This window comes from Zophobas morio, unplaced genomic scaffold, assembly GCF_036711695.1.
Source record: "Zophobas morio isolate AGI-343-1 ecotype UQ-CSIRO unplaced genomic scaffold, CSIRO_AGI_Zmor_V1 ptg000022l, whole genome shotgun sequence".
Lineage (NCBI taxonomy): Eukaryota > Metazoa > Arthropoda > Insecta > Coleoptera > Tenebrionidae > Zophobas > Zophobas morio.
Window position 1 is genome coordinate 6,490,214 of NW_026972127.1, and position 27,984 is coordinate 6,518,197.

Genomic DNA, 27,984 nt, shown 5'->3' on the forward strand with positions numbered 1-27,984 from the left:
TCCCTCAATTGGACAGCGTTTCCTCCACGTAACATCCCCTACGTTCTGCAATAAGCTCGCAGTTACACGGCATTAAACTTCCCAACTTTTAATTAGAACAGCCATACACTTGGTCGATCCTTAAAATCCTCGTCGCGCCGATACCCCATTACTCAGTTCAATTACATCATTGCACGCTGGCTAAATCCGATAATTTATAAACGCTTACGTCAAACCAGCACTTTTACCTATTTCGCGGTCCCACTGTCCCCAACTTCCAAGCCGTCCATTAATTTAACCAAGCAATATGGAAATGTCCGTTGATTTACACGCAGTTTAACCGTCTAGGGAAGCGTAGACCCGTAAATCCTCCCTTCGACGACTGGCGGCGCGCTCCCCAGGCGACACAAGTCCGTAGAAACAAAGGCCGGTGTATTTTTGACAGGTTATATTGCTGTCGTTACTAAAGTTATTAGGTTTTATTTAGACGAAATGGGTTTATTTTCTCCGTTTAACTAACGTTTTAACTCTATTAAAATGAAATAAAGCCGGTGTTTGCTCTGAATGAAGTGTCCAAACTTTACATCACCATCTAAATGGCCTTCCGCTCGTGTTGCTTCTGCCCCTTGTGTTTTACATCAATTCGGACCTGTTCGTTTTGCACTTTTTGTCTCCCTGAGGAATAGACGGACCGGAGAAAGCCAGCGATCCATTTTTCGCGTGATTTATCATTCGTTTTGACGTATCTGACCAGAAAAACACGCCTTTATGCTCATACAACTGTTTGGAGGCAGCTGTTTTTCACTGACAAATTACGTATTGTGGAAACGCGGTTTTTGTCCTTCCTCAGTTTATCGGGCATTTAATTAACTATGTGATTCTTAAGGGTTATCGTGGTTCTTTCGGACAAAAAAGCGATTGTTCTCCTTCCTCTTCATTACCCTGATTGCGGAGTTTTACAAAATTAATTCATCGATCGCCGCATTGTCTACACGTTATTAGACGCAAAACAATTTTTCAAGCCGGTTAATTTAATTAAAATAAAGGACACTAAATTTCATTACGGTAATGACATTAGATACGTTCGCGCATTGTCCTTTACGAGTATAGAATTCGTTTTACGGCCTTGACTGTGTCTAAATTCTGATTTCTTTCTTGGTTTAAAAGAGCCATCTTGCTAGTTTATGACTTCACGTCTCGTCATAAAGCGGATAACTATGTAGCGTCTGCTCATGGTCATCAAATTGGAAAAACATTTACACGTACAACGTAAAAGTAGTCGGGGGGTTTATTTTGGAGACTGAAAAATTGGCCGAAGGTTATTTCGACTGAACTCTCACCCCCGAAAGGGATCCCGCTTCTTTGAAAAATTATAAAAGTTGTTTGCAATTTTTGTTTTCTGATAATCTGATAAGTAAATACACAGTCCCGCAGCTTTTTTCAAATCTTCAACTTTTGATTTTTTTGTCTCTTCAGTTTTTTGGGTTTTCAAGTATAAAGTTTTTGGTGTTTCAATTTTCCAACTTTTGAATTTTTCAGTTTTGGATTTTGAAATTTTTCGTTTCGGTTTTTTGTTTTCTTTATTTTTTCAATTATTCGATTTTTTGATGTTTCGATTTTATAAGTTTTTGTTCTTTCAATTTTAATTTCTTCAATTTTTCGAACTGCGATTTTCAATTTTTCATTTTTCTTGTTTCTTTTTGAAATTTTCCATCTAAAATTTCTCGATTTTTTAGTTTTTATCTTTTTATTTTTCGTTTCTTTAATTTCTCTTTTCTTAAAATTTTCTATTTGCAATTTTTTCTGTCGCTCTATTATTTTCTCGATTTTAAGAATTTTCCGATTTTTCAATCCTTCGATTTTATCATTTTTTATATTTCCAATTTTTCGTTTCTTCATTATTCGATTTGCAATTTTTCAATTTTTCATTTTAATTTGTAACATTAATTATAATTTTTAAAATTTTTCACTTTTTCAATTTTACGATCTGAGGATGTTTCCATTTTTCAATTACTGGATATCAAAAATTTTGATTTGCATTTCATGAGTATACAATTTTTAATTTTTTAATTTCTCGATTTTTATTTCTCCAATTTTTCGATGCAATTTTTCGTTTCAGTTTTTTATTTTCTTTATTACATATATCAATTTTTCGGTTTTTCAATGTTCTCACTGGATAATTTTTCTTTTTGTCGATGTGACATTTTTCATTTTTGGATTTGCAATTTTTTGGTTGTCAATTTTTCCATTTTTCAGTTTCTCCATTTTTCAATTTTTCATTTGCAATGTTAATTTTCATTTTAAATATGTAATATTAATTATAATTTTAAAATTTTTCACTTTTCCAATTTCACGGTTTTAAATTTGTTTCATTTTTCAATTATTGGCTTGCAACCTTTTTCATTTATTCGATTGTCTAATTTTTTGATTATCAACTTTTCAATTTTTCGATTTTTTAAACTCACAATTCTTTGACTTTACAATTTTGACGATTCTATAATTCTTCGATTTGCCAATTTTTCGATTTTGCCATTTTTCGTTTTTCCAGTTTTTCGATTTTTTCCGATTTTTTTATTTTTCGACTTCTCAACTTTCGAAACAAAAAAATATAAAAATTGTGAAATTGAAAAATCAAAAATAAAAAAACGAAAAAGCATAAAACGAAATCTTTGAAAATTCTAAAAACTGGAAATCAAAAACTTGAAAAATTGAAAAATCGAAAGATTAAAAATTAAAGAACTCGGAAAATCGAATAATTGGTTTTTATTTTCTTTATTTTTTCAATTAGATATTCAATATTATAAGTTTTTGTTTTACAATTTTAATTTCGTCAATTTTTCGATTTGCGATTTTTCAATTTTTCATTTTGCTTGTTTCTTTTTGAAATTTTTCCATTTAAAATTTCTCCATTTTTTAGTTTTTAACTTTTCATTTTTGTATTCTTTAATTTTTCATTTCTTAAAATTTTTGATTTCCAATTTTCGTTTCGGGTTATTATTTTCTCTATTTTTACAATTTTTCGATATTTCAATGTTTAGATTTTATAATTTTTTATATTTTCAATTTTTTGATTCTCCATTTTTCGATTTTCCATTTTTTTGTTTCTTCAATTTTACGCCATGTAACTCTTTCGACTTCTCATTTTTAAATTTTTCATTTTTTCTATTTTCCAACCTTCAGTTGTTTCAATTTTCAAAATTAGCAATTTTTAGATTTGCAATTTCACAAGTTATCAATTTTTAATTTTTCAATTTTTCGATTTCCAATTTTTGTTTCGGTTTTTTATTTTTTCAATTCTAGATTTTTCAACTTTTCGTTTCTTCAATTTTTGATTTGCAATTTTTCTAGTTTTAATTTTAAATGTGTAATATTAATTATAATTTTTAAAATTTTTCACTTTTTCAATTTGACGATTTTAGAATTTTTCCATTCATCTTTCAATATTATTTAAGATTAAACATTTAATAATACATGCTAAAAAAAATGTTACAGTTTTTCGAATTTACAGTTTTGACATTTCTAGAATTTTTCGGTTTTAAAATTTTTGAGTTTTCCAATTTTTCGGTTCTTTAATTTTCTCAATTGTTTTAAATTACTCAATTTTTTGTTTTTCAATGTATCAATCTTTCGTTTCTTCGGTATTTCAATTTGCAATTTTTCGATTTTACAATTTTTTGATTTTTCAATTTTTACCGATTTTTTTGTTTTTCGACTTTTCAATTCTTGGAATCAAAAAAATGTAAAAATGGCAAAATTATAAAACTGAAAAATAAAAAATGAAACAATGAAAAAGTATAAAATGAAAACTTTGAAAAATCTAAAAATTGGAAATAAAGAACTTGAAAAATTGAAGAAACGAAAAGTTGAAAAATCGAAAAATTAAAAATTGAGAAACTTAAAAATCGAAAAAGTGCAAAAACGAAAAATTTTAAAATCTAAAAATTAAAGAAATCGGAAATTCGGATAATTGGAAAATCCAAAAATTGCAAAATTGAAAAATTTACAAATTGGAAAGCCTGGAATTGAAAATTTTGAAAAACTGAATGAACGATAAAAATATAAAATCGAAAGAAACATTGAAAAAAAGAAGGAAATGAAAAAACAAATAATTGTAATATATCATCAAGAGAATGAGAATTAAATAATCGGGAAAATGAAAATTAAAAATCAAGAACTTGAAAAATTGACGAAATCGATAGATTAAAAATTGAAAAATTGAAAAACCGAAAAATTCAAGACACGAAAAACTGAAATAAAAAAATTAAAGATGAAAAAACGACGAATTATGAAAACAAAACACTAAAAAATAGAAAAGTTGACAAATCAAAAAAAAATTGTGATATCAAAAAACCCCGATTTTTCGGAAAATTATAACATTTTTTTCATTTCTTCAGGGCTTCGATTTGCAAGTTTTTGTTTTTTCTGTCTTTCTATTTTGCCATTTTTCTTTTTTCACTTTTTTCAATTTTTTCCCAATTTTTTAGTTTTACGGTTTTTAGATTTTCAAATTCTTTAACTTTTTTAAATTTTTCAAAATTTTCATTTCATAGTTTTTCGTTTTAAATTTTTTTGACTTGAAATTGGATATAAAAAACTTGAAAAATTGAAGAAACGAAAAATTGAAAAAATTGTTCGAAAGCTGTTTCGACAGAACTTCCATACTAATAATAGTACTGCATTCCCAAAATTTTCTGGGAAAATTTTTTTCAGCCACCTGTATAAGCAAATCTAAAAAATATTAATGCAATGATCAATCACAAGTAAAAACTCATCATGTTTTGCACATTTCGGGTAGATTTAGGAATTTAACTCGATACTATGGAAATTTGCAATGTAACACCGTTCAATTTCACAAGTTTTTACAAGATTAATAGGAGCAAAATCAGTTTTATCTTAACAAGTACTAGGATCGCCCACCCACCTTCTATGTTCTCAGAGGATGTCATTTGCCGAAATAAGGCTTATCTTACCAGGTACTAGTCCCGCCCACCCACCCCTTACTTTCTTAGAAGGTATATCATTTGCCAAAATCAGTCTTATCTTACCAAGTACTAGCCCCACCCACCCGCCCCCTATTTTCTCAGAGGATATGTCATTTGTCAAAACAAGACTTATGTTACCAAGTACTAGCCCCGACCACCCGCCCTTTATTTCCTCAGAGGGTAGTACTTGCTAAGATAAGTCTTATTTTGGCAGATGACATATCCTCTGAGAAAATACGGGAGGGTGGGCGGGGCTAGTACTTGCCCAGATACGACTGATTTTTGGCACGTTTTGGATAGGATTCGTTCGGTAAAATTTCTAGATGACGTCATCAGTTTTTTGGGAGGAGGTAAAAAATAAATTTTGCTTAACGATTTACAAGATTTCCAAACAATCGGCTTTGCAGTTTCAAAGTTATATTGCAAAATATATTTATTCAGTTTTAATTTTTTTCTAAAAATGCTGGATGTCTAGGGTGATAATTCGACACGAGTTCACACACCACAAGTACAAGAATATCTTATTTTATAAAATTAAAAAAACTTATAATCATAAATTTTGGTGATGACGTCATCAAATTGTTGGTGGGGATAATTAGCCAAATTTTGGTTAGTATTTAACCATCTACAAGATATTTCTAACATATGTACAAAATCTGACAACAATTGCTCTAATAAAAATGGATACAGACAGACAGACGGAAACGGGAGACCACTTAGCTTACACTCGGGAAGTAAAAAAAAATTGAAAATTTTAAAAGTTGAAAAAACGAAGAATTATGAAAACGAAACATTGAAAAATGGAAAAAGTGGCAAATTAAAGAAAATAAATAAACGAAAAATTGTGGTGTCAAAAAACCCAAACTTTTGAAAAATTATAAAATTTGATTTTGCGAATTTGATTTTTTTACGACAACCCTTGTAAGTCAAAATGGAGATATGTATAGTGTTAAAGTAAACGCAAAGAAGTGTGCAGACGGAAACCGAAAACCCATTTTTTCGTATTATTACTTACTCTCAGAAAGTTAAAATAAAAAAAAACGAAATTTCAAAATAATTTTGACTATTAAACAGCGTTGTTCCATGACGGATTTTGCGTCCAAACAGTTAACTTACGGTAGTTAATAATCATGAATATTGTGACCACACTGTAAATACCCTACAACTACACAAGCATCATTACCTGGTCATCGTGCCATAAAGATAGATTGTCTTACTTGAATGCTGGTACTGCTGGTACTCTGACAACCCAGTGGCGTACAAATTCCATCATTTATTCCCCCGATAATTTTTATCTTTTTCACCACATGTACACCGTTACCACAAAAACAATCCGACCTCGAAAAGCATTTTGGCCGACATTGTTCAATCCTCGCCGTTATTTTTCACATGGCCCCGGCTTTTCACTTTCAGCCACCAATTGTACCCATTGTTCCCAAAAATTTCTTATCGCATCCCATTTTAATAGAACGAAACTGTACATGCCATTGCAAATGTAATGCTAAACGCCTCCGAGTCATTCACCCTACGACACCTGTTAGCTTCATTATGTCTTCACACACATCACGAATTCGTCGGTCCCATTTGTACGTCACTATTTTTAGCCTCCGGTGTTCCTTTTCTTGCAGATTTTTGACAAGGTCTCCCGTTCCGACGGAAACCGCAAATGTAATTCGATAATTTCCCTCTCTGCTCTGATTTGTTTGATTTTTGCTCCTCGAAAACGTTGAATGGTTCCGGCTTTTACGGAAAGCGGAAATGCGCGCATCCGACAGGTGTATTGGTCTGGCAATAATTGCACTCTGGATGTGGCAACCGCGCAACATGAAACACGGTATTTTTTTTTTTTTGTTGGAGCGGTACGAGCTGACGGAATTGCACAATTTTTACGTGGATCGATCAGTCTTATTCCGGGTGTTGGGAGGCTAATATTAAACACACTGCAACATTTTATGGCTCGAAATATTGGGGGTTTGATTGCTTTCACGTTTTACGTGACTATTTGCACACGATTTTTTTCCAGTTGATTATGACTCAACTTTGGTGTAATTTGCTTAATGTGGTGGGATGATATAACTCTGGCCATTTCTGGCGTGACCTAATTAATGGAGGCGCTGCTTCCGAATTGTTTAAACAAACAATGAATTTCACCTTTTTGCACGTCACCATCAAAATTACTCAATTAGTAACCGTGTTCACTATGTCAAAAGCCCCAGTTGTTAAAAAAGGTTATTTCGAACTCCACCACTGCCTTTAATTCGAACGCATTATGTTAGGAAAAAACCCTTTGTTAACGTGTTTATATTTATGTAGTGAGTTTTGAAAAATGTTCCGGTCAACATTTCCGCAAGGACACTATGTCGATTCCAACACGTGCACGAGGCACGGCCACAGAATTCACCACACATTAGTGCTCTTATACAGGTATAAATTAATGAGGGAATTTGGGTTTATTTGCGAAAATGTGGATGCCCAGGGTAAAAAAAATCAAAGCGGATTCATACACCCCAGGTATAGGAGTATGTTATTTTATCAAATTTCAGTGGCATAGTTCTGGTTACTAAATAATGAAACAAGTGCCCTCGGATGGATTTATTTGAAGATCACCAATCAGAAAGCCATAAGACACTAATAGTTTAACATTATTTGTAAATATGTAAGTCATTTTTAGAGGCAAATTACCCAAGCGTATTAGAAGATCATTGCTATATCCTCGGTATAAAATTAACCCATCAGAACCCATAGAAACAGAGAACCAAATGAGGAAAAATATTCTACATATTAAGAATTGTCAAATTAAACAGTTTGTTTTTGTATTTTTGATGCTTTCAATAAAAACCCTAGTCAAATCAACGTTCACTAGTTCAAAACCGGAACTATATTCTATTTCTAGTAAAGAAACCGGTACTAAACTGGCTTAACGAATTATTTTTTGACTTATTATATTATTGCAACTTAAAACTTTGACACCCTAGTTCAAAAATTGGTCTAAGATAGATGAACCTTCTTCAAAAAATTATAAAATTTGATTTTGCGGAATTTTATTTTTGCGGAATTTTATTTTTCTATAATAATTCTTGTAACGTAGGGTAAAAAATCAGAGCGGATTCATAAACCACAAGTGCAGAAGTATCTTATTTCATAAAATTTCAATGGAATTTATTATGCAAAATTTTGAGGTGACTTCATCGAATTGTTGGTGGGGATGACCAGACAAATTTTGGTTAGCGTTTTATCATCTACACGACATTCCTAAAATACCTATAAGATTTGACAACAATCAGTCTAGTAGTTTCAGAAGTTATCTGCCCATCAGCCTAAATTATGTATTCAACACCTACTATTAAACTGAAATTTTCCTCTATGAAACTGAATTTGAAATGCGATGATCTTTACATTTTATACCTAATGTGAAGTATGAATACCGCTAGATATTCGGGAATTTGAAGGAAAAACTAACCTTTTTTTATACAATACAGTTAGCTAATAGCTCCGACGGGAGGTTCACATACACGATATTCCTAAAAATATATATAAAATTTGACGACGGTCGGTCTATTAGTTTCGGATTCTCTCTAAAATATATTACACAGACGGAAGAGGATGAACTATTTTTTCATACTCTGTAAGAGTCATGAAATTTCAAAAAAACATAAAAGTAGCCTTTCGAGGAAAATAAAATGGACCTAAAGCCGTTTAAATTTAATATGTCTCGCTTCTGAAGCACAGACGTTGAGTGCTAGAGCTTACTGTCGAAAAAAATGATTTAGTAAATTTTGGTAGGGATAAATACGAAGTTTAATAGGTACAATGTAACGCTATCGAGTCAATATACTTTTGCCTAAGAATTTCGAAAAATTGGTGGCGTAAGTTCCAAGGGAGCGCAATATGAAATATATTTGAAGCAGCACCAACAGGAAAAATGTAATTATCTCGATTTCTCAGTACATGCTTAACTTCGCCTGTTTATGTTTATACTTCGAAAGAATTCGATTATTAGCACAATGAGATTTGATTGGTTTTGTCTTCTCAACACAAATTAATAAATCACACTTAGTTTTTTCTCAAAACAAAAATTTTAATTAACGATTTATCATGGTACCTAGAAGCTTAAAAAAACGTTTGCAAGATTTCAGAGTAATCGGTTTTGAAATTTCAAGGTTTAATTGTTAAATGTTAAATTTTGAATTTGTTTAAAAAATTGGTCTAAAGAGTTTAGACACTAATTCCTTCGCTGTCGGGAACGTGACGACGGCAAGCCTATTATGTCTCTTTTGTATTACATTTTTGTAATTCTTGATTTAATCAACAAAAATAATTGACTCAATCATTAATTTTTTTCAGACACCCTGTATAAGCAAATCTAAAAAATATTAATGCAGTGATAAATCACAAGTATAAACTCATCATTCTTTACACATTTAAGCATTTTTTCAGCAAAATTTTGCGGTGGCGTCATCAAATTTTTAGGGGGGATGAACAAATACATTTCGATCCAAATTTTACCACGCTTATGATAAATTTAAAACATCTCCAAGATTTCAAAACATTCGGTTTTGTAGTTCCTGATTAAATCAATAAAATAAATTCACACTTTCATTAATTTTTTTGAGCCACCCTGTATATGCAAATTCAAAAAATATTAATGGAATGATAAATCACAACTACAGACATTTTGCACATTTCAGGCAGGCTTTATTCAGCAAAATTTTGAGATGACGTCATCAATTTTTTAGGGGGGATTAGCAAATACATTTTGACTAAAAATTTACCTTGCCTATGATAACTTTAAAACATGTCCAAGATTTCAAAGCATTCGGTTTTGCAGTTCTTGATTAAATCAATAAAATAAATTCACACATACATTAATTTTTTTGAGTCACCCTGTATAAGCAAATCCAAAAATATGAATGGAATAATAAATCACAACCATGGACTCATCATATTTTGCACATTTAAAATTGGACTTACTCAGCAAAATTTTGAGGTGACGTCATCACGTTTTTAGGGGGGATGAGCAAATACATTTTGACTATAAATTTATCATGCCTATGACAACTTTAAAACATCTCCAAAATTTCAAAGCATTCGGATTTGCAGTTCCTGATTAAATCAATAAAATAAATTCACGTATTCATTAATTTTTGGAGTCACCCTGTATATGCAAATCCAAAAAATATGAATGGAATGATAAATCACAACTACAGACTCATCATATTTTGTACATTTTAGACAGGATTAATTCGGCAAACTTTTGAGCTGACGTCATCAATTTTTTGGAGGGGATAAGTAAATATTTTTTTATTAAAAATGTATCATGCTTGTCTTAACTGTAAACTATCTGCAAGATTTCAAAGCATTTGGTTTTGCAGATTCAAAATTAAATTGCAAAATGTTGTTTTATAATTTTGATTTTTTTTCCAAAAATCTGGACGTTTCGGGTAAAAACTCAATTCGGAATCATATACTACATGTGTAGGACTATGTTATTTTATACAATTTAAAACCCATTTACTATGTACAATTTTGAACTGACGTCATCGCATTAGCGTTTTACCATCTACATGATATTCCTAATATGAATACAAAATTTCGCAACAATCGGTCCAGTACTTTCGGAGATTATCTGTCTAATAAAAATCCGGGACGGCAGACAGACAGGCGGAAACGGGAGACCTATTTCTTCGTCCTCTAGGGGTCATGAAAGACCGAGAAAACGTAAAAGTAGAGAGTCGGCTGACGGACTCGATTTCAATACTTCTTTTGCTTACGCTCGGGAAGTAAAAATCTGAATGTCTAGAATAAAAATTCAACACAGATTCATAGACCACAAGTGCAAATAAAATTTAAATAACATTTAATGCGATAAATTTTGCTGGTGGGGATGACAAGCCCAATTTTACTTAGCGTTTTACCATCTACAGGATATTCATAATACACATAAAATTTGACAACAATTAGTCAGTAGTTTCGGAAATTATCTGTCTAATAAAAATCCAGACAGAGAACAGACACACAGACGGAAACGGGAGACCTATTCTTCGTAATGTAGGGGTCATAAAACCTCAAAAACCATTAAAGCAGCCCGTCGTCCAGAGACTCGATTACAATACTTCCTTAGCTTACGGTCAGGAAGTAAAAATGAAATGGATTGTTTCGGAAACAAGAGGAAAAATATGGATCGTAGAACAATATAATGATAAAACCATATCGGAAAAGCATCTTAATAGATATTGTAGGATCACTAAATCAATATTATTGATCAAAAAAATTGAAAAAATGATACAATTTGATTCTACGAAATTTTATTTGTGATAACATCTATACATTAAAACAAATATAGATAATACCAGTAAAAAACTAAATGACACTTTACACATTTTTTAGATTCTTGCCGAATTTGTTTTTCTGAATTCATCAATGTTTCACCCATATTCTGCCACTGCCTTTGATTCCAATGATAATGATTCGAAAACACTCTGTTAACTTGTGTATTTGGTTCGGAGTGCACTTCTCCCCCTATGATAGTAAACGAACTCACAAATGGTCGAAAAATACGAACCCATTGATAAAGCGCAATGCTATGCCTAATTTCTGTTGAGTTTTCCCACTTGAAAATGTTCATAATATGGATAATGTAATAACAATGTAAGAAACAAAAATACCAAACTTTGTGGGAGCTAATAAAAAGGTTGCTATACAATTTCAATTTTTTGCGAAAATTTGGATGCCTCGGGAAAACCTCAAGGCTGATTCATAAACCACAAATACAGGAGCAATTTATTTTATAAAATTTAAAACCCACTTACTACAAAATATTTTAAGGAGACGTCATCACATTGGGGGTACAGATGATTAGGGAAATTTTGGTACCATATACCCGATATTTCGAATATACATACATATAAAAGATAGACAGAGACATAGAAATGGGAGACCTATAGTTGCCTACTCTAGGGGTCATGAAACGACGAGAAAACAGCTTATGCTCGGGAAGTAAAAATCTCATTATGTAGTTTTCAAGACAAACTGTAACACACTTTTTTTACGATAACCCATATGCGTGAGGTTAAAAGTAATGAATACGGTTAAATCACAGATAACCATGTTTCGATAAGTTTCAAGTAACATTGACTTTATGGATTTTATTAATTACAACAAATTTAATATCAATTTGCAGGAAAAAAATTTGTGAGGGAGTTTTGTTTAGCGAATTTTTGAGATGACGTCATCAGTTTATTGAAGTAGATGAACCCACAACTTTGGTTAGAGTGTACATTAGTAAGACATTAAAACAAATCAGTCAATTTACTTTTAATTTTCAGGGGAAGTTTAAATGGTTATTAAAATTGTACGATGAAGACGTTAAAATAAGTAAAAAGGTATTTTTTTCAAATTTAAAATTTTCAAAAATCCACAACAAAATTTAACGTTAGTTTAGCACCACGATATTACACTTTTCATGAACATAAATTAAAACGCAATAATTAGAAGTAGTTCGATATGCATAATAAACATCCACCTCCTTGCGTCGTAAGACTTACGCACTTAGCAACAAAAAACCACGATTGTAAGTCGCGCCTGCGCAGCCCGTGGTAAAGTGATAAAGATTTTTCTATAACTGTTATGTTAGCCTGTGGTTGAGAATATTCACAAAAACAATAACAATGACGCAAACCCGAAACGAGAAATAAATCTCCAACTTTTCGACTGACTCATACCGACATGACATTTACCTACCGCTATTGCCTAACCCGCAGAAAATCGAGAGAAAGGGCCGATTATGCGGCAAACGCAATAAAACACCAGCAACAAACCAGCTACTTACCCATGACGCAGCTTTATGAATAATAAACATCCAATTCGTTTCATTTCGTCTAATAGTTTATTTTTACAAGCTTTCACATAATTAGTTTTTGCCAATAAAACAACTAAATAAAGCAATTTAAACACGTAAACAAGCATTCCGCTTTAATTAGTTTTGCTTCGTACATAATAATACCAAACAGTACGAATTTCTAGCCGACTTTCAAACAAACCTGACGAACGTTGCGAGTAAAATTCGAAACGTCTAGCGGCAGGTGAAAATGGATACTTTTTAGACGTCTGCGTCACCGGGAAAAAAGTGATTCAGCACTGAGGCGTTTTTGACATAGACGATTATCCTTGACCTTGCGTCCTTTACCTGAGGCAACAACGCTCCTGATTATCTGGGCAAATTGATGGTAGATCGTTAAAGTGAATGCGTATTACGGGAGATTACACATGCCGGTCGCGTGTTTTCGTTTAAACATAATTATTATCAATGAGAAGTCGGTTGTTGTCAAACGAAAAAACTGCCACCAGAGCGAGGTAAACAGCAGATGGTTATTTTTACGATGCGCGTCCGCTATTAACTGGAGCATTAATCATCGCTGGAACCGATTGATATTCTATGAAAATTTATAGGCGAAGCCTGACCTGGTGCTAAATTTGTTAATTAAATCTCACACTTTATTTGGTTTATAGTACAGCACGTTAGGGTAATTAGCATGTCGCAGCGTGAGCGATTATAAAAAAATGCATTGCTCATTCAATCTGAGTAATTAGCGGTTTTACTTGGTTTCAATTATGCGGTGTTAGATTAATGGTTGGTGTGATTTACATCAAAGGACAGTAAATAACAGTGAAAATCGGGAGAAATTAGATGCAGAACGTCGAAAAAACTGCTGCATTATGCATTTAATATTATAAAGTTGTCGGCATGTTCAGATCACCGTCAAAATATTAAAATGTACGAAATTTACTTTCCGAACTCACTAATTACTCCACCTAACTCATTAAAATTATGGGACAAATTAAACAATTTACAACAATTGCAATTGTGTGGATTGGGCAACACAAGATCGTAATTAGGTTTAAAACACGCACACGTAATCACGTCACTCTTTGTGTTTTTTTTTTCTTCTTCTTTATACAAAGTTATACAAAGTGTCTACGTCAAAGTAGGCGTTGGTTGTTTTTTCCAAAAACATAAATTTAACGTCAATTTTTTTGTAAATTTAGCATAAAGAGGTAAAATAATACCGTTCCACCACTTTTGAATCAGCCTAAGAAAATAAAATCAGCTCGGTGGGTACAAATAGAATTTGAGTCATTCGCAGCCATAAAGCTCATTTTAGGCTTCATAAAAAGACTAAAAATACAAAATGGTAAAAGCGTCATTTGAAAGTGTCTAATTAAATAAAGGAAAAATACTGTTGTGGCTGGCTTTTGACGTTAATGTCAAAAACCGCAAAAAGAGCACCAACAATGGACTAATTTTAACATTTTGTTGTCAACTGAAAAAACAAACACGTATTTCTATTTTGCGTCAAGATTAATTCTTTTCTCATATAAAACATACTCCCGAAATTTTCCAAACTATTATTTTTTATATTTCTCTACGAAAATTTACCATTTTAACCATTTTTAAATTTCTTGTTGTGGAAAGAAGATTAAGAATATTAAGAAAGAAACAAAAGTAAAAAAATATACCCCGCCCACCCACCCCATCTCGATTGTAATATTTTTTTTTTATTCATCGTGAGCCAGGGGGCGGAGCTTAATTGCAAAATCCGTATTTCCCTACAAAATTTGATCATTTTGAACTTGTTTTCAGGTTCTTGTAACGAAAAGAAAGTTACGTATACTTAAAAAAAAGGCAAAATATAAGCCCCACCCATGCATAAAAAGATCGTCACAGTTGTGATAGAGCGGGGGGCGGGGTTTGCATTTTGCCTTATTTTTTACTGTACGTAGTCTTCAGATTGGTAAATTTTTGTAAGCAAATATGGATTTTGCATTGTGCTCCGCCTCTCGCTCTAACAAGAAATGAAAAATTCATCGGAATTGAGGTGGGGGTAGGTGGGCGAGCTTATATTTTGTCTTTTTTTTAATATATTTCTGTGATAATTTACCTTACCATTTTTACCATGTTTTAAGTCTCTTGCTGTGGAAAGAAGATTACGAATATTGAGAAAGAAACAAAAATCAAAAGATAAGCCCCGCCCACCCACCCCACCTCAATTTCGACGATTTTTTTTTATTCGTCGTGAGCCAGGAGGCGGAGCTAAATGCAAAGTCCGTATTTCCTTACAAAATTTTACCATTTTGAACTAGTTTTCCGTTTCTTATTATGAAAAGAAAATTACCTATTATTATACTTAAGAAAAGGCAAAATATAAGCCCCACCCATGCATAAAAAAAATCATCACAGTTGAGATAGGGCGGGTAGGCGTGGTTTGCATTTTGCTTTGTTTTTTTTACTGCACGTAGTCTTCTTTTAAGAAGCAAAGATTTAAAACTTTATTAAAATGCTAAATTTTTGTAACCAAATATGGATGTTGGAGCTGCGCTCCGCCCCTCGGTCCGACCAGGAATGAAAAATTCGTCGGAATTGAGATAAGGGTGGGTGGGCGGGGCTTATATTTTGTCTTCTTTTTTAATATACATATGTCACTACGAAAATTTCCCATTTTTATCATGTTTTAAGTTTCTTGTTGTGGAAAGAAGATTATGAATATTAAGAAAAAACAAAAGTCAAAATATAAGCTCCACCCACCCACTCCACCTCAATTGTGACGATTTTTTTCATTCGTCGTAAGGCAGGGGGCGGAGCTTAATTGCAAAATGCGTATTTCCCTACGAAATTTTATCATTTTGAATTTCTTTTCAGTTTCTTGTCATGAAAAGAAAATTACGTATAGTTAAAAAAATGTAAAATATAAGTCCTACCCATGCATAAAAAAATCATCACAGTTGAGATATGGCGGGTGGCGGGGTTTGCATTTTGTCTTGTTTTTTACTGTACGTAGTCTTCTTCTCACAACCAAAGACTCAAAACTTTATCAAATTGATACATTTTTGTAAACAAATATGGATTTTGCAGTTACGTTTCGCCCCTCGGTTTGACAAGGAATGAAAAATTCATCGGAATTGAGACGAGGGTGGGTGGGCGGGGCTTATATTTTGCCTTTTTTTAAATATATTTCTCGACGAAAATTTACCATTTTTACCATGTTTGAAGTGTCTTGTTGTGGAAAGAAGATTATGAATATTAAGAAAGAGCAAAAGTCAAAATATAAGCCCCACCCACCCACCCCACCTCAATTGTGACGATTTTTTTCATTCGTCGTAAGCGAGGGGGCGGAGCTTAATTACAAAATCCGTTCTTCCCTACGAAATTTTATCATTTTGAACTTCTTTTCAGTTTCTTGTCATGAAAAGAAAATGACGTATAGTGAAAAAAAGGTAAAATGTAAGCCCCACCCATGCATAAAAAAATCATCACAGTTGAGATAGGGCGGGGGGCGGGGTTTGCATTTTGCCTTGTTTTTTTACTGTACGTAGTCTTCTTCTCACAACCAAAGACTTAAAACTATCAAATTGATACATTTTTGTAAGCAAATATCGATTTTGCAGTTACCCTCCGCCCCTCGGTCTGACAAGGAATGAAAAATTCATCGGAATTGAGATGAGGGTGGGTGGGCGGGGCTTATATTTTGCCTATTTTTAAATATATTTCTCTACGAAAATTTACCATTTTTGTCATGTTTTAAGTTTCGTGTTGTGGAAAGAAGATTACAAATATTAAGAAAGAACAAAAGTTAAAAGATAAGCCCCAAAATTGTGATGATTTCATCCCTACCAACAATGTGATGACGTCACCTCAAAATTTGGCACAGTAAATTCTCCTACACTTGTGGTTTATGAATTCGTCTTGACTTTCTGTCCCAAACATCCAGATTTTTAGAAAACGTTAATCAAAATGTATCCCTTTACCCCCTCCTCAAAAAGTAATGAATCCTACACTTGTGGTTTATGAACTTGTGTTGAGTTTTTACCCTAGAAATCCAGATTTTTGAAGAAAAAAATTATAATCTACGATTATATTTATCTGTGTACTATACAAAATATCTAAAAAAAATGAGAATTGAGAATGATTGTGTTAAAATGATACTAACGATCAAAACGAAACTAAAAAATGCGACTTTTATTCATCGTTAAGTGCTGATTAATCGATTTCTAATACATTATCAAGTACAGCGTTGTGTCCACTTTAGATGAAATCATCTTCAAAAACCTGATTTTTATAACAACTGCTTTAAATTTCCAAGATGTGTGTTTATTTTAAGTTACCGTTATCGCCGAAAGAATTCGATAAAATTATTTATCGAGTAACCTTACTTGACGAGTTTTGTTATGCTACTTCAAAAGAACTTTTATAAAATCGCTTCTACGTAAAAGTAATTAAAAAAATGCGCAGTTGGAGATGCATCAGTCAAAACGTACAGTTGAACATTTATCGTAGTGTAGCACTTATTTATTTAAAAAGTATGATTCATTTTATGTCTCGCCTGTCTTGAGTTCATAGCTGAGTGACACCGAAGTGTGAAATTGTGACCAGAAAAAATGACATGGCTCAGTAATCGACCTTATAATTAGCTTTAGTGACATAATTCCACATAAGCTGATATAATAATATGTTAACAAAAAGGAACGCTAACTAGAAGAATTAGAACAAGAAAAAGACACAAGAAAAACCACAATACGGGACAAAAAAATTCAAATCGGGTTCATCATTTCCTCTTTAGTCAGATTCCATTTGACGGCAATGACATTAATCATTTTTTCTCCATTTCCTTGTTCGCTGAAATCTATCAATATCTCAATCCTTCGCCTGATCTAAAACATATTTCCACAAAGCCTCTTACAACTCGTACAAAAATATTCATTTATCACAACTACGAATATGTCAAACAAAAAAAGCCTTTACTCATTTTCCGTCGAAACCTTGTATCAACCACAACTTCGCTTTAACCAAAATCCATGAATGACGACCCGTCAAACGAGATTCGGTCCACCTAAAAAAAGATGAGGTAATAGCCCAAAACCTTAAATGGAAAAAACAAGAACCAGCCGATCTTCCGTATTTTGTAAATGCGACTAGTTCGAACGAATCCAGTTCACGGAATGAACTCTGCCACATTTTCGATATTCACGAGGAGAAGAACAAACTCGAGGCTTTTCACCTCGAAACAAATATTTACCAGATCGACTCGACCGATAGGGGCGATAATAAAGGACCAAAGAACGAAGGAAGTCCACTTTATTGCACACATCATGCAACAGAAATTTCCAATCAGTAAATCGCGAAAGTTCGATAATGGACAAAATTAGAGGCTGCAGATAAAGGTGATAAAACACTGGATACGGCGAATCGTTGAAATGTTTCGGACAACTTTGATCTAGGGACTTGTACAATGCAATTTCGTTTAGAACAGGTACATTTCGCGCGATTATGAGTGCGATTATGATTAATGTGTGAAACGAATTAATCGGCTTTATCGGACGGCTGTTAGCATTCTGATAAAAATAACACGGCTTTGTCTATCTAAATTCGGTGGGTGACAGAATTAAAGCGGATGTCAGCGGAGTTATTGCTATGGAAACAAAAGGTTTGGGTGCTGCTTTCATGGTGTATGGAGTTGGAGTCATTTTGAGCAAAGTTTGACTACTGTGACAAAAATTGGTCCACGATTATTTCGACAGAAATTCCGTCGCCCTTGAAGTGCAGCCCAACAACTCCAGTAGCATAAATAACACTCCAGCAGCTTTTTTATGTGAATTTTTTCAAGTTTAAATATTTTAGTTTTTCAATTTTCTAACTTTTGATCTATTCAGTTTCTTGATTTTGCAATTTATCGATGTGAGTTTCTCGAGTTTTCCTTTCGGTTTTTTATTTTCTTTATTTTTTCAATTTTCGATTTACGATTTTTCAATTTTTCATTTTTCCTATTCCTATTATTATTTTTCAATTTTTCGATTTAAAATTTCCCAAGTTTTCAATTTTTAATTTTCCAATTTTCGATCATTCAATTCTTTATTTCTTCAAAACTTCGATTTCAAATTTTTTGTTTCGGTTTTTTATCTTTTTATTTTCAAAACTTTCCGATTTTTTAATGTTTTGTTTATCGATTTCAATTTTTTCAATTTTTCGAGTCTTCAAGTTTAAACATATTCTATTCTAAACATATTCTATCCTACTCTATTTTAAATTTGTCAGTTTTTGAATTTTCCAACTTTTGATCTACTCAATATTTAGATTTTGCATTTTTATTTTTTTTAATTTTTCGCTTTACGATTTTTCAATTTTTCTGTTTAGAATTTTTACATTTTGCAATTTTTAGATTTAAAATTTATCGAGTTTTCAATTTTTAATTATTCATTTCTTCAAATTTTCGATTTGCAATTTTTCCTTTTGGTTTTTTATTTTCAAAACTTTTCGATTTTTCGGTGTTCCCATGTTATAATTTTTTATTTTTTCCATTTTCGATTGACAATTTTTCAATTTTACAACATACAACTCTTTGAGTTTTCATTTTTCAGTTTGTCGATTTTCCGACTTTTGGATGTTTCAATTTTTTGATTCGCAATTTTGTAATTTTCCAATTTTTCATTGCTTCAATATTTCGTTCCGGCTTTTTTTCAATTTTTCGGTTTTTCAATGTTGTGATTTGATAATTTTTTTTTTTTCAAGGTGACATTTTTCGGTTTTGGAATTTTTCAATTTTTCGGTTTCCAATTTTTCGATGTTTCAATTTTTAAGGTGAGTTTATACAATATTTTAACTGAGATTAAGTTAAACACGCATTTAACCAGGCTTTTAGAGACATCTGATTGGCATAGAGTCAGTCACGTGATGTTAAAAATTTAATCGCAATCAAATATTTAATTGAGGTTCTATAAACCGGGTCTTCGACTTTTTAATTTTTCGTTTTTTCAATTTCAGATTCAGATTTTTTAGTTTCTCGATTTTTCAGTTTTTCGTTTCTTGAATTTTAGATTTGCATTTTTTCTAGTTTTCATTTTAATTTATAACATTAATTATAATTTTTAAAATTATTCAGTTTTTCAATTTTACGATTTGAGAATGTTTCCATTTTTCAATTAGTGGATTTCAAAACTTTTGATTTGTGATTTCATGAGTTTACACACATATTCCAATTTTTGGAATTGCAATTTTTTGGTTTTCAATTTTTCCATTTTTCAGTTTTTATTTTAGATTTTTTTATTGTTTTTTTCAAATGTAGATTTTTCAGTTTTTCCAATTTTCAATTGTTTATTTGCAATGTTTCTCGTTTTCATTTTAAATTCATACGTAATATTAATTACTCCTATAATTTTAAAAATTTTTCACTTTTCCAATTTTACGATTTTTTAATCTCACAATTTTGACGATTCTATAATTTTTGGATTTTAGAATTTTTAGGTTTTTTCGATTCATTAATTTTCAATCTTTCATTTCTCGAATACTTCAATTGGCAATTTTTCGACTTTCCGCTTTTTCGATTTTTCCATTTTTCATTTTTTCAGTTTTTCGATTTTTCAATTTTTTCCGATTTTTTTGTTTTTTGACTTTTCAACTTTCGAATAAAAAAAAAACTGAAAACCAAAAAACTTGAAAAATCGAAAGATTAAAAATTAAACAAAATCGGAAAATCGAATTATTGACAAATCCAAAAATTGCAAGATTGAAAAATTTAAAAACAGGGAAACCGAGGAATTGAAAAATCAATGATTAAAATTTGAAAAATGTTTCCAGTTTTCATTTTAAATATGTAATATTAATTATAATTTTAAAATTTTTACACTTTTTGAATTTTGGATTTGTTCCATTTTTCAACTATTGGATTGCAAACTTTTTCATTTAGTGGATTATCCAATTTTTCGACTTTTAATTTCTCCTTTTTAATTTTTAAATTTTTCGATTTTTTAAACACACAATTTTTCGACTTTACAATTTTGACGATTCTATGATTTTTCGTTTTTACAATTTTTGGGTTTCCGAATTTTTCGATTCATTAATTTTCAATCTTTCGTTTCTTGACTGCTTCAATTGGCAATTTTTCGATTTTGCCATTTTTCGTTTTTCCAGTTTTTCGATTTTTCAGTTTTTTCGTTTTTTTTTTGACTTTTCATCTTTCGAATAAAAAAGATGTAAAAATTGTGAAATTGAAAAATCAAAAATAAAAAGAACGACAAATCATAAAACGAAAACTTGGAAAGTTCTAAAAACTGGAAACCCAAAACTTGAAAAATCGAATGATTAAAAATTAAACAAAATCGGAAAATCGAATAATTGACAAATCCAAAAATTGCAAGAATGAAAAATTTAAAAACAGGGAAACCGAGGAATTGAAAAATCAATGATTAAAATTTGAAAAATGTTTCCAGTTTTCATTTTAAATATGTAATATTAATTATAATTTTAAAATTTTTCCACTTTTTGAATTTTGGATTTGTTCCATTTTTCAACTATTGGATTGCAAACTTTTTCATTTATTCGATTATCCAGTTTTTTGATTTTTAATTTCCCCTTTTTAATTTTTAATTTTTCGATTTTTTAAACTCACAATTTTTCGACTTTACAATTTTGACAATTCTATAATTTTTCGTTTTTACAACTTTTAGGTTTTCGAATTTTTTCGATTCATTAATTTTCAATCTTTCGTTTCTCGAATGCTTCAATTAAGAATTTTTCGATTTTGCCATTTTTCGTTTTTCCAGTTTTCGATTTTTCAGTTTTTTTTCTTCGACTTTTCAACGTTCGAATCAAAAAAATGTAAAAATTTTGAAACTGAAAAATCAAAAATAAAAAAATGACAAAGCATAAAACTAAAACTTCGAAAGTTCTAAAAACTGGAAATCAAACACTTGAAAAATCGAAAGATTAAAAATTAAAAAAATCAGAAAATCGAATAATTGAAAAATCAATTATTAAAATTTGAAAAATGTTTCTAGTTTTCATTTTAAATATGTAATATTAAATATAATTTTACAATTTTTTCACTTTTTCAATTTTACGATTTTAGATTTGTTCCATTTTTCAATTATTGGGTTGCAAACTTTTTCATTTATTGGATTATCCAATTTTTTGATTTTTAATATGTATCTCAATTTTTGAATTTTTCAATTTTTTGATTTTTTAAACTCACAATTTTTCGACTTTACAATTTTGACGGTTCTATAATTTTTCGTTTTTATAATTGTTAGGTTTCCAATTTTTTGAAACCATTAATTTTCAATCTTTCGTTTCTCAAGTGCTTCAATTGACAATTTTTCGATTTTGGGTTTTTTCGATTTTGCCACTTTACGTTTTTCCTGTTTTTCGATTTTTCAATTTTTTTCAATTTTTTTATTGTCGACTTTCCAACTTTCGAATCAAAAAAATATAAAAATTGTGAAATTGAAAAATCAGTAATAAGAAAACGAAAAAGCATAAAACGAAAACTTCGAAAATTCTAAAAACTGGGATTCAAAAACTTGAAAAATTGAAAGATTCAAAATTAAACAAAATCGGAAAATCGAATAATTGACAAATCCAAAAATTGTAAAAATGAAAAATTTAAAAACAGGGAAACCGAGGAATTGAAAAATCAATGATTAAAATTTGAAAAATGTTTCCAGTTTTCATTTTAAATATGTAATATTAATTATAATTTTAAAATTTTTTCACTTTTTCAATTTTAGATTTGTTCCATTTTTCAACTATTGGATTGCAATTTTTTTCATTTATTCGATTATCCAATTTTTTTTTAAATTTCTCCTTTTTAATTTTTAAATTTTTCGATTTTTTAAACTCAAAATTTTTCGACTTTACAATTTTGACGACTCTATAATTTTCGTTTTACAATTTTTAGGTTTTCGAATTTTTTCGATTCATTAATTTTCAGTCTTTCGTTTCTCAAATGCTTCAATTAACAATTTGTCGATTTTGCCATTTTTCGATTTTTCAATTTTTTTCGTTTTTTTTTGTTTTTCGACTTTCCAATTTTCGAATCAAAAAAATGTAAAAATTTTGAAATTGAAAAATCAAAAATAAAAAAACGACAAAGCATAAAACGAAAACTTCGAAAGTTCTAAAAACTGGAAATCAAAACACTTGAAAAATCGAAAGATTAAAAATTAAAGAAATCAGAAAATCGAATAATTGACAAATCCAAAAATTGCAAGAATGAAAAATTTAAAGACTGGGAAACCGAGGAATCGAAAAATCAATGATTAAAATTTGAAAAATGTTTCTAGTTTTCATTTTAAATATGTAATATTAATTATAATTTTACAATTTTTTCACTTTTTCAATTTTAAGATTTTACATTTGTTCCATTTTTCAATTATTGGCTTGCAACCTTTTTCATTTATTCCATTATCCAATCTTTTGATTTTTAATATGTACCTCAATTTTTAATTTTTCAATTTTTCGACTTTACAATTTTAACGATTCTATAATTTTTCGATTCATTAATTTTCATTCTTTCATTTCTCCGGTGCTTTAATTGGCAATTTTTCGATTGTCGGCTTTTTCGACTTTGCCATTTTTGATTTTTCCAATTTTCCGACTTCAAAATTTCAACTCAAAAAATATAAAAATTGTAAAATTGAAAAATCAAAAATAAAAAAACGAAAAAGCAAAACGGAAACTTCGAAAATTCTAAAAACTGGAAATCAAACACTTGAAAAATCGAAAGATTAAAAATTAAAGAAATCAGAAAATCGAATAATTGACCGATCCAAAAATTGCAACAATGAAAAATTTCAAAACTGGGAAACCGAGGAATTGAAAAATCAATGATTAAAATTTGAAAAATGTTTCTAGTTTTCATTTTAAATATGTAATATTAATTATAATTTTACAATTTTTTCACTTTTTCAATTTTACGATATTAGATTTGTTCCATTTTTCAATTATTGTATTGGCTTGCAAGCTTTTTTATTTATTCGATTGTCCAATTTTTTTATTTTTAATATGTATCTCAATTTTTAATTTTTCAATTTTTCGATTTTTTAAACTCACAATTTTTCAACTTGACAATTTTAACGATTCTATAATTTTTTGATTCATTAAATTTCATTCTTTCGTTTCTCCGGTGCTTTTGGCAATTTTTCGATTTTCCGCTTTTTCGACTTTGCCATTTTTGATTTTTCCAGTTTTTTGATTTTTCAGCTTTCGACTCAAAAAATATAAAAATTGTAAAATTGAAAAATCAAAAATAAAAAAAACGAAAAAGCATAAGACGAAATCTTCGAAAATTCTAAAAACTGGAAATCAAAAACTTGAAAAATCTAACGATTAACATTTAAAAAATAGAATAAACGAAAAATTGTGACAGAATCTAGAAAATGAAAATTTAAAAAAACAGGTAAATGAAAAATAAAAATCAAGAACTTGAAAAATTGTGGAAACAAAAAATTGTGGAAACGAAAAATTGTAGTATCGAAAAATTGCAAAATTTGGAAATGGAGAACTTGAAAAAATTAAAGGTGAACAAAAGAAAAATTATGAGAACGAAAGATTTAAAAATCGAAACATTGAAAAATGAAAGAAAACGAAAAACTGTGAAATCAAGAAATTAGTCGAAGATAATAAATCCAAAAAATTATAAGATTTGATTTGAATAAATTTCCTCATTTATTAACTTTTTGACTCAATTATAGTCATGACATATTTTTCAAATTTCAGAGAGAATTTCTTAGTCAAAATTTTAAGATGACGTCTTGAATTTTTGGGAAAGGAATAAACGAACAATTTTGATAACGTTTTACAATGATTACGATAATCTTAAAACGTTTGCAAGATTTCAGAACATTCTGTTTTGCAGTTTCAAAGTTCAATGAAATGTCACAATTGTTTTTTTCCAAAAATCTTACACTCACGAAGTAAAAAACGTATGTTTTGTGATTTACGTTTACATAAAGGAACACTTGAAAGATAACAATTATTACGAGCTGAGTGTTCAACTTATCACATTTTAACTTAATTAATAGGAACCAATATTTAGTATTAATGGTATAGCTCCATCCACCACCCATTTAATGTACATATGACGCACCACAGGAACCCATAATGGGTCCGTTGCTGTTTTTCTTTCTATTAATGAACTACCGGTTTATACATACATTTCACGTTAACATAATAGAACTGTTGACATATCTAGTTAGTGGCAGTTTTTCAATTAACTAGGATCATTGAAGAAACCACTTTCAGCTTCAGTTATGAAAGAGTAATGGACAATTGTTCCATGAAGTCTGGAAAATACGTGCGCTACGCGCACACTACTACTATTACGTAGGTAATGTAACATATGTTCACATAAAAATAGCAGTGCGCTGTACTTATTGAACCCGTACATGAGTTTTTTCCGTAATTTTGAAAAAACTTAAAACTCAAGTATAAAAATACTCGAATAAAGGTGAACCCTCGCCTAAACAGAATCGAGATGTCGTGCCAAACACGCAAAGAAGCCGTGTTTGTTTATCCAACTAATGTAAGTAAATCCATCCATCAAGATAAAACAAACATCATTCATAACCACTGGAGCACGACGAAAATCGAACCAAACATGCACCATTTTGCTAAAATCGCAAGAAGCGTAATTCACACCGTCCCAAAAACCTGTCCATTGTTTTTGTTTACATCGTTCGATTTTCCCTATTCCAGCGGCCATCAAGATCACTCGAAGACCTCTTTGCGCCGATTAATTACCGAAAACTGTAGGCGTGATAGCTGTTCGAGTTCTCGCTGTGCCAGAGGGCTAAAACCGGTAACCAAAAGCCAAATTAAATTTCCGAACGCGTACGTACCTCATTGAAGGCCATATCTGAAGGTAGTTCGATGGCCTGTTCACCTGTAAGATGACAACAAACGGACTCTTGCTCTGCGGTCAGTTCAGCGAGTCCTCGGAAGACCTCATCGATATTGTTACGTTACACGACACCATCAACAATCCACATTTGATACTAGATAACATTCACTTGAACAACACAAAATTTACATTCCTCAGGTGGGAAAGGTGTCTGGGCAGGAGAGGAGAGTCTGGCTCGCGGGGCGCACTATCACGTGGTCGGGGCGACTTCCGGGAGCTCCGGGATGAAATACCAGCACTGGAGGCTTGCTAATTTGCTAGAAGTTTGCGATTTACTGCACACATCTGATGCACCAGCAACGAGCCGGCCGCCATATTGCTTTGATGTCAAACAGGGCACGATGTGGAGGCGGAGAAGGACGAGCGCAGCCGAGTGGACGTTTGAACGGTTCCCTCCGTTTGTTGGGTTGGTAATTATGGTAAATACACGGTTGTTGCTGGAGAAATTAACGACTCATCAATTTGTTGCGTCATTTTTGTTTATAATTCTAGGATTGTCGGAATGGGGGCGATTAACACTTGAGGTTGTAATTGTAATTTCCTGGGTGAATAGGAGGCTTGTGATGGATTGACGCTGGCTTGTCAAACGTAATTAAGTTGGTATTAATGGGAATGTCGAATTTTGAAATGTGGTTGGCGCAGGGTCATACGTCATTATTTAAAAAAGGCGGTGTGTCAGATGTGGGATCATTGTCGAGATTAATGTCAAGTCAGTCGCGTAAATTTATTACCGAAGAATTATTATTCGCTGTGAAATGTGAAGAATGTGAATTTCTAGGAATTTTTTTCAGATCTGTCAACTGTCTTCTCGAGCTCGACAATTTATTCCGCATTTATTTAATATGCTATTATTCAAATGGTTGTACACAGTATACAGTGTGTACCAATTTTCATAAATACTCTTTTATATTTTCATTACTTGCTTAATTTTTGTGTAAAATGTATCACTTTGTTAATTTAATACAGCGGCAACAAAGTCAATTAAAATGCTTAAATTTTAAAGTTTAAAATTGTCACTAACTATTTTTTCATCATTGATACATGTTTGACGAAACAAATGGATATATTTTTTTAGTTCTTCAGTAGTAAACTAATAAACTATAGATTGCAAGAAATATGCAATCCAAAGTTTGAGTTTACAACAATTAGTCAATTCAATTATTTTAGCTAAGCTATTTAGGTTAGCATAAAAGGCTTAGACAAAATTTATTGTGAAATACCAAAAAATTCAACATTTGTTGTTCAATAGAATAAAAAAAAGTACAATAAAATTTCTATTCCAGTGTCAAAAAATCTGTAAACCGGACAGTTAAGCAAAAAACAATTTGATGTAACATTTTGGGACGAAATTTTAATCGAGTTTAATGAGGTTTGCAATTTTTTAATCTTTCCAACTGAAGAGCTTAGGATTTAGTAAGTAGTAAATTTTGTTGTCTGTCTGTCACCGGTCTGTCGTCTGTCTGGCTGCCTGTCGTCTGTCTGGCTGCCTGTCGTCTGTTTGTCATCTGCCTGTCTGCCTGTCTCTCGTCTGTCTGTCGACTGTGTTGATTTTTATTAAACAGATAATCTTTGAAGCTACCAGATGGTTGTCAAATTTTGTAGGTATTTTTGAAATATCATGTAGATGATAGAAGATTAATCAAAATTTGTCTGATCATCCCTACTAACAATTTGATGACATTACCTCAAAATCTTGCATTGTCAATATTATTTAAATTTAATAAAATAACATAATTCCATTCTTGTGGTTTACGAATCCGCCTAATTGTTTCTTTTTAATCAATTACAGGGATATGAGTTATTTGACATGACCTGACTTGACTTGAAATGACCTATCCTGACATGACCTGGCTTGACAAGACCTGACTGAACATGACCTGACTTGACATGACCTGACTTGATATGACCTGACGTGACATAACCTGATTTGACACGACCTGACTTGACATGGCCTGACTAAAAAATACAGTGACGGTGTATAAAGGAAAACCAGTCAAAACATGGTAATATTTTCTAAAATAATATACACTTCACATTATTTACTGCTTGTTACTGTCCTATTTTCATTCATTTTTTTTATTTGCAATCTTTTTGTTAAACGCCAAATTTTGCTAAGGAGAAATCTTGTTCAAACTGAGTAAATGCTCCTTTCCATACTTGTAGTTTATTAATCCGTTTTGATTTTCACCTTGGGCATCTATACAGGGTTTGTGGAAAATGGCGGATTAACTCTTCAGTACGTTATGTACGGGGGTTTCGAAAGTCACCAAAATATAATTAAAAAGTTCTTTATGATG

The 27,984-nt window shown here is 31.1% G+C and overlaps 2 protein-coding genes across 2 annotated transcripts in view; one reads left to right on the forward strand and one right to left on the reverse strand.

Moving 5' to 3' along the window:
• The window catches only part of LOC135133488 (serine/threonine-protein kinase 26-like), a 147,562-nt gene extending 121,577 nt beyond the window's left edge, over window positions 1–25,985 (reverse strand). Inside the window, exon 1 of the mRNA XM_064061924.1 lies at window positions 25,626–25,985. Within this exon, the coding sequence (XP_063917994.1) occupies window positions 25,626–25,640 (15 nt within the window). The 5' untranslated portion in view covers window positions 25,641–25,985. The remainder of the gene's footprint in view (window positions 1–25,625) is intronic.
• A 30-nt stretch (window positions 25,986–26,015) lies between these two features.
• Window positions 26,016–27,984, forward strand: part of LOC135133487 (tubulin glycylase 3A-like) — a 45,679-nt gene continuing 43,710 nt past the window's right edge. The window contains exon 1 of the mRNA XM_064061916.1: window positions 26,016–26,093. The gene's annotated coding sequence lies outside the window, so the exon portion shown is untranslated. The remainder of the gene's footprint in view (window positions 26,094–27,984) is intronic.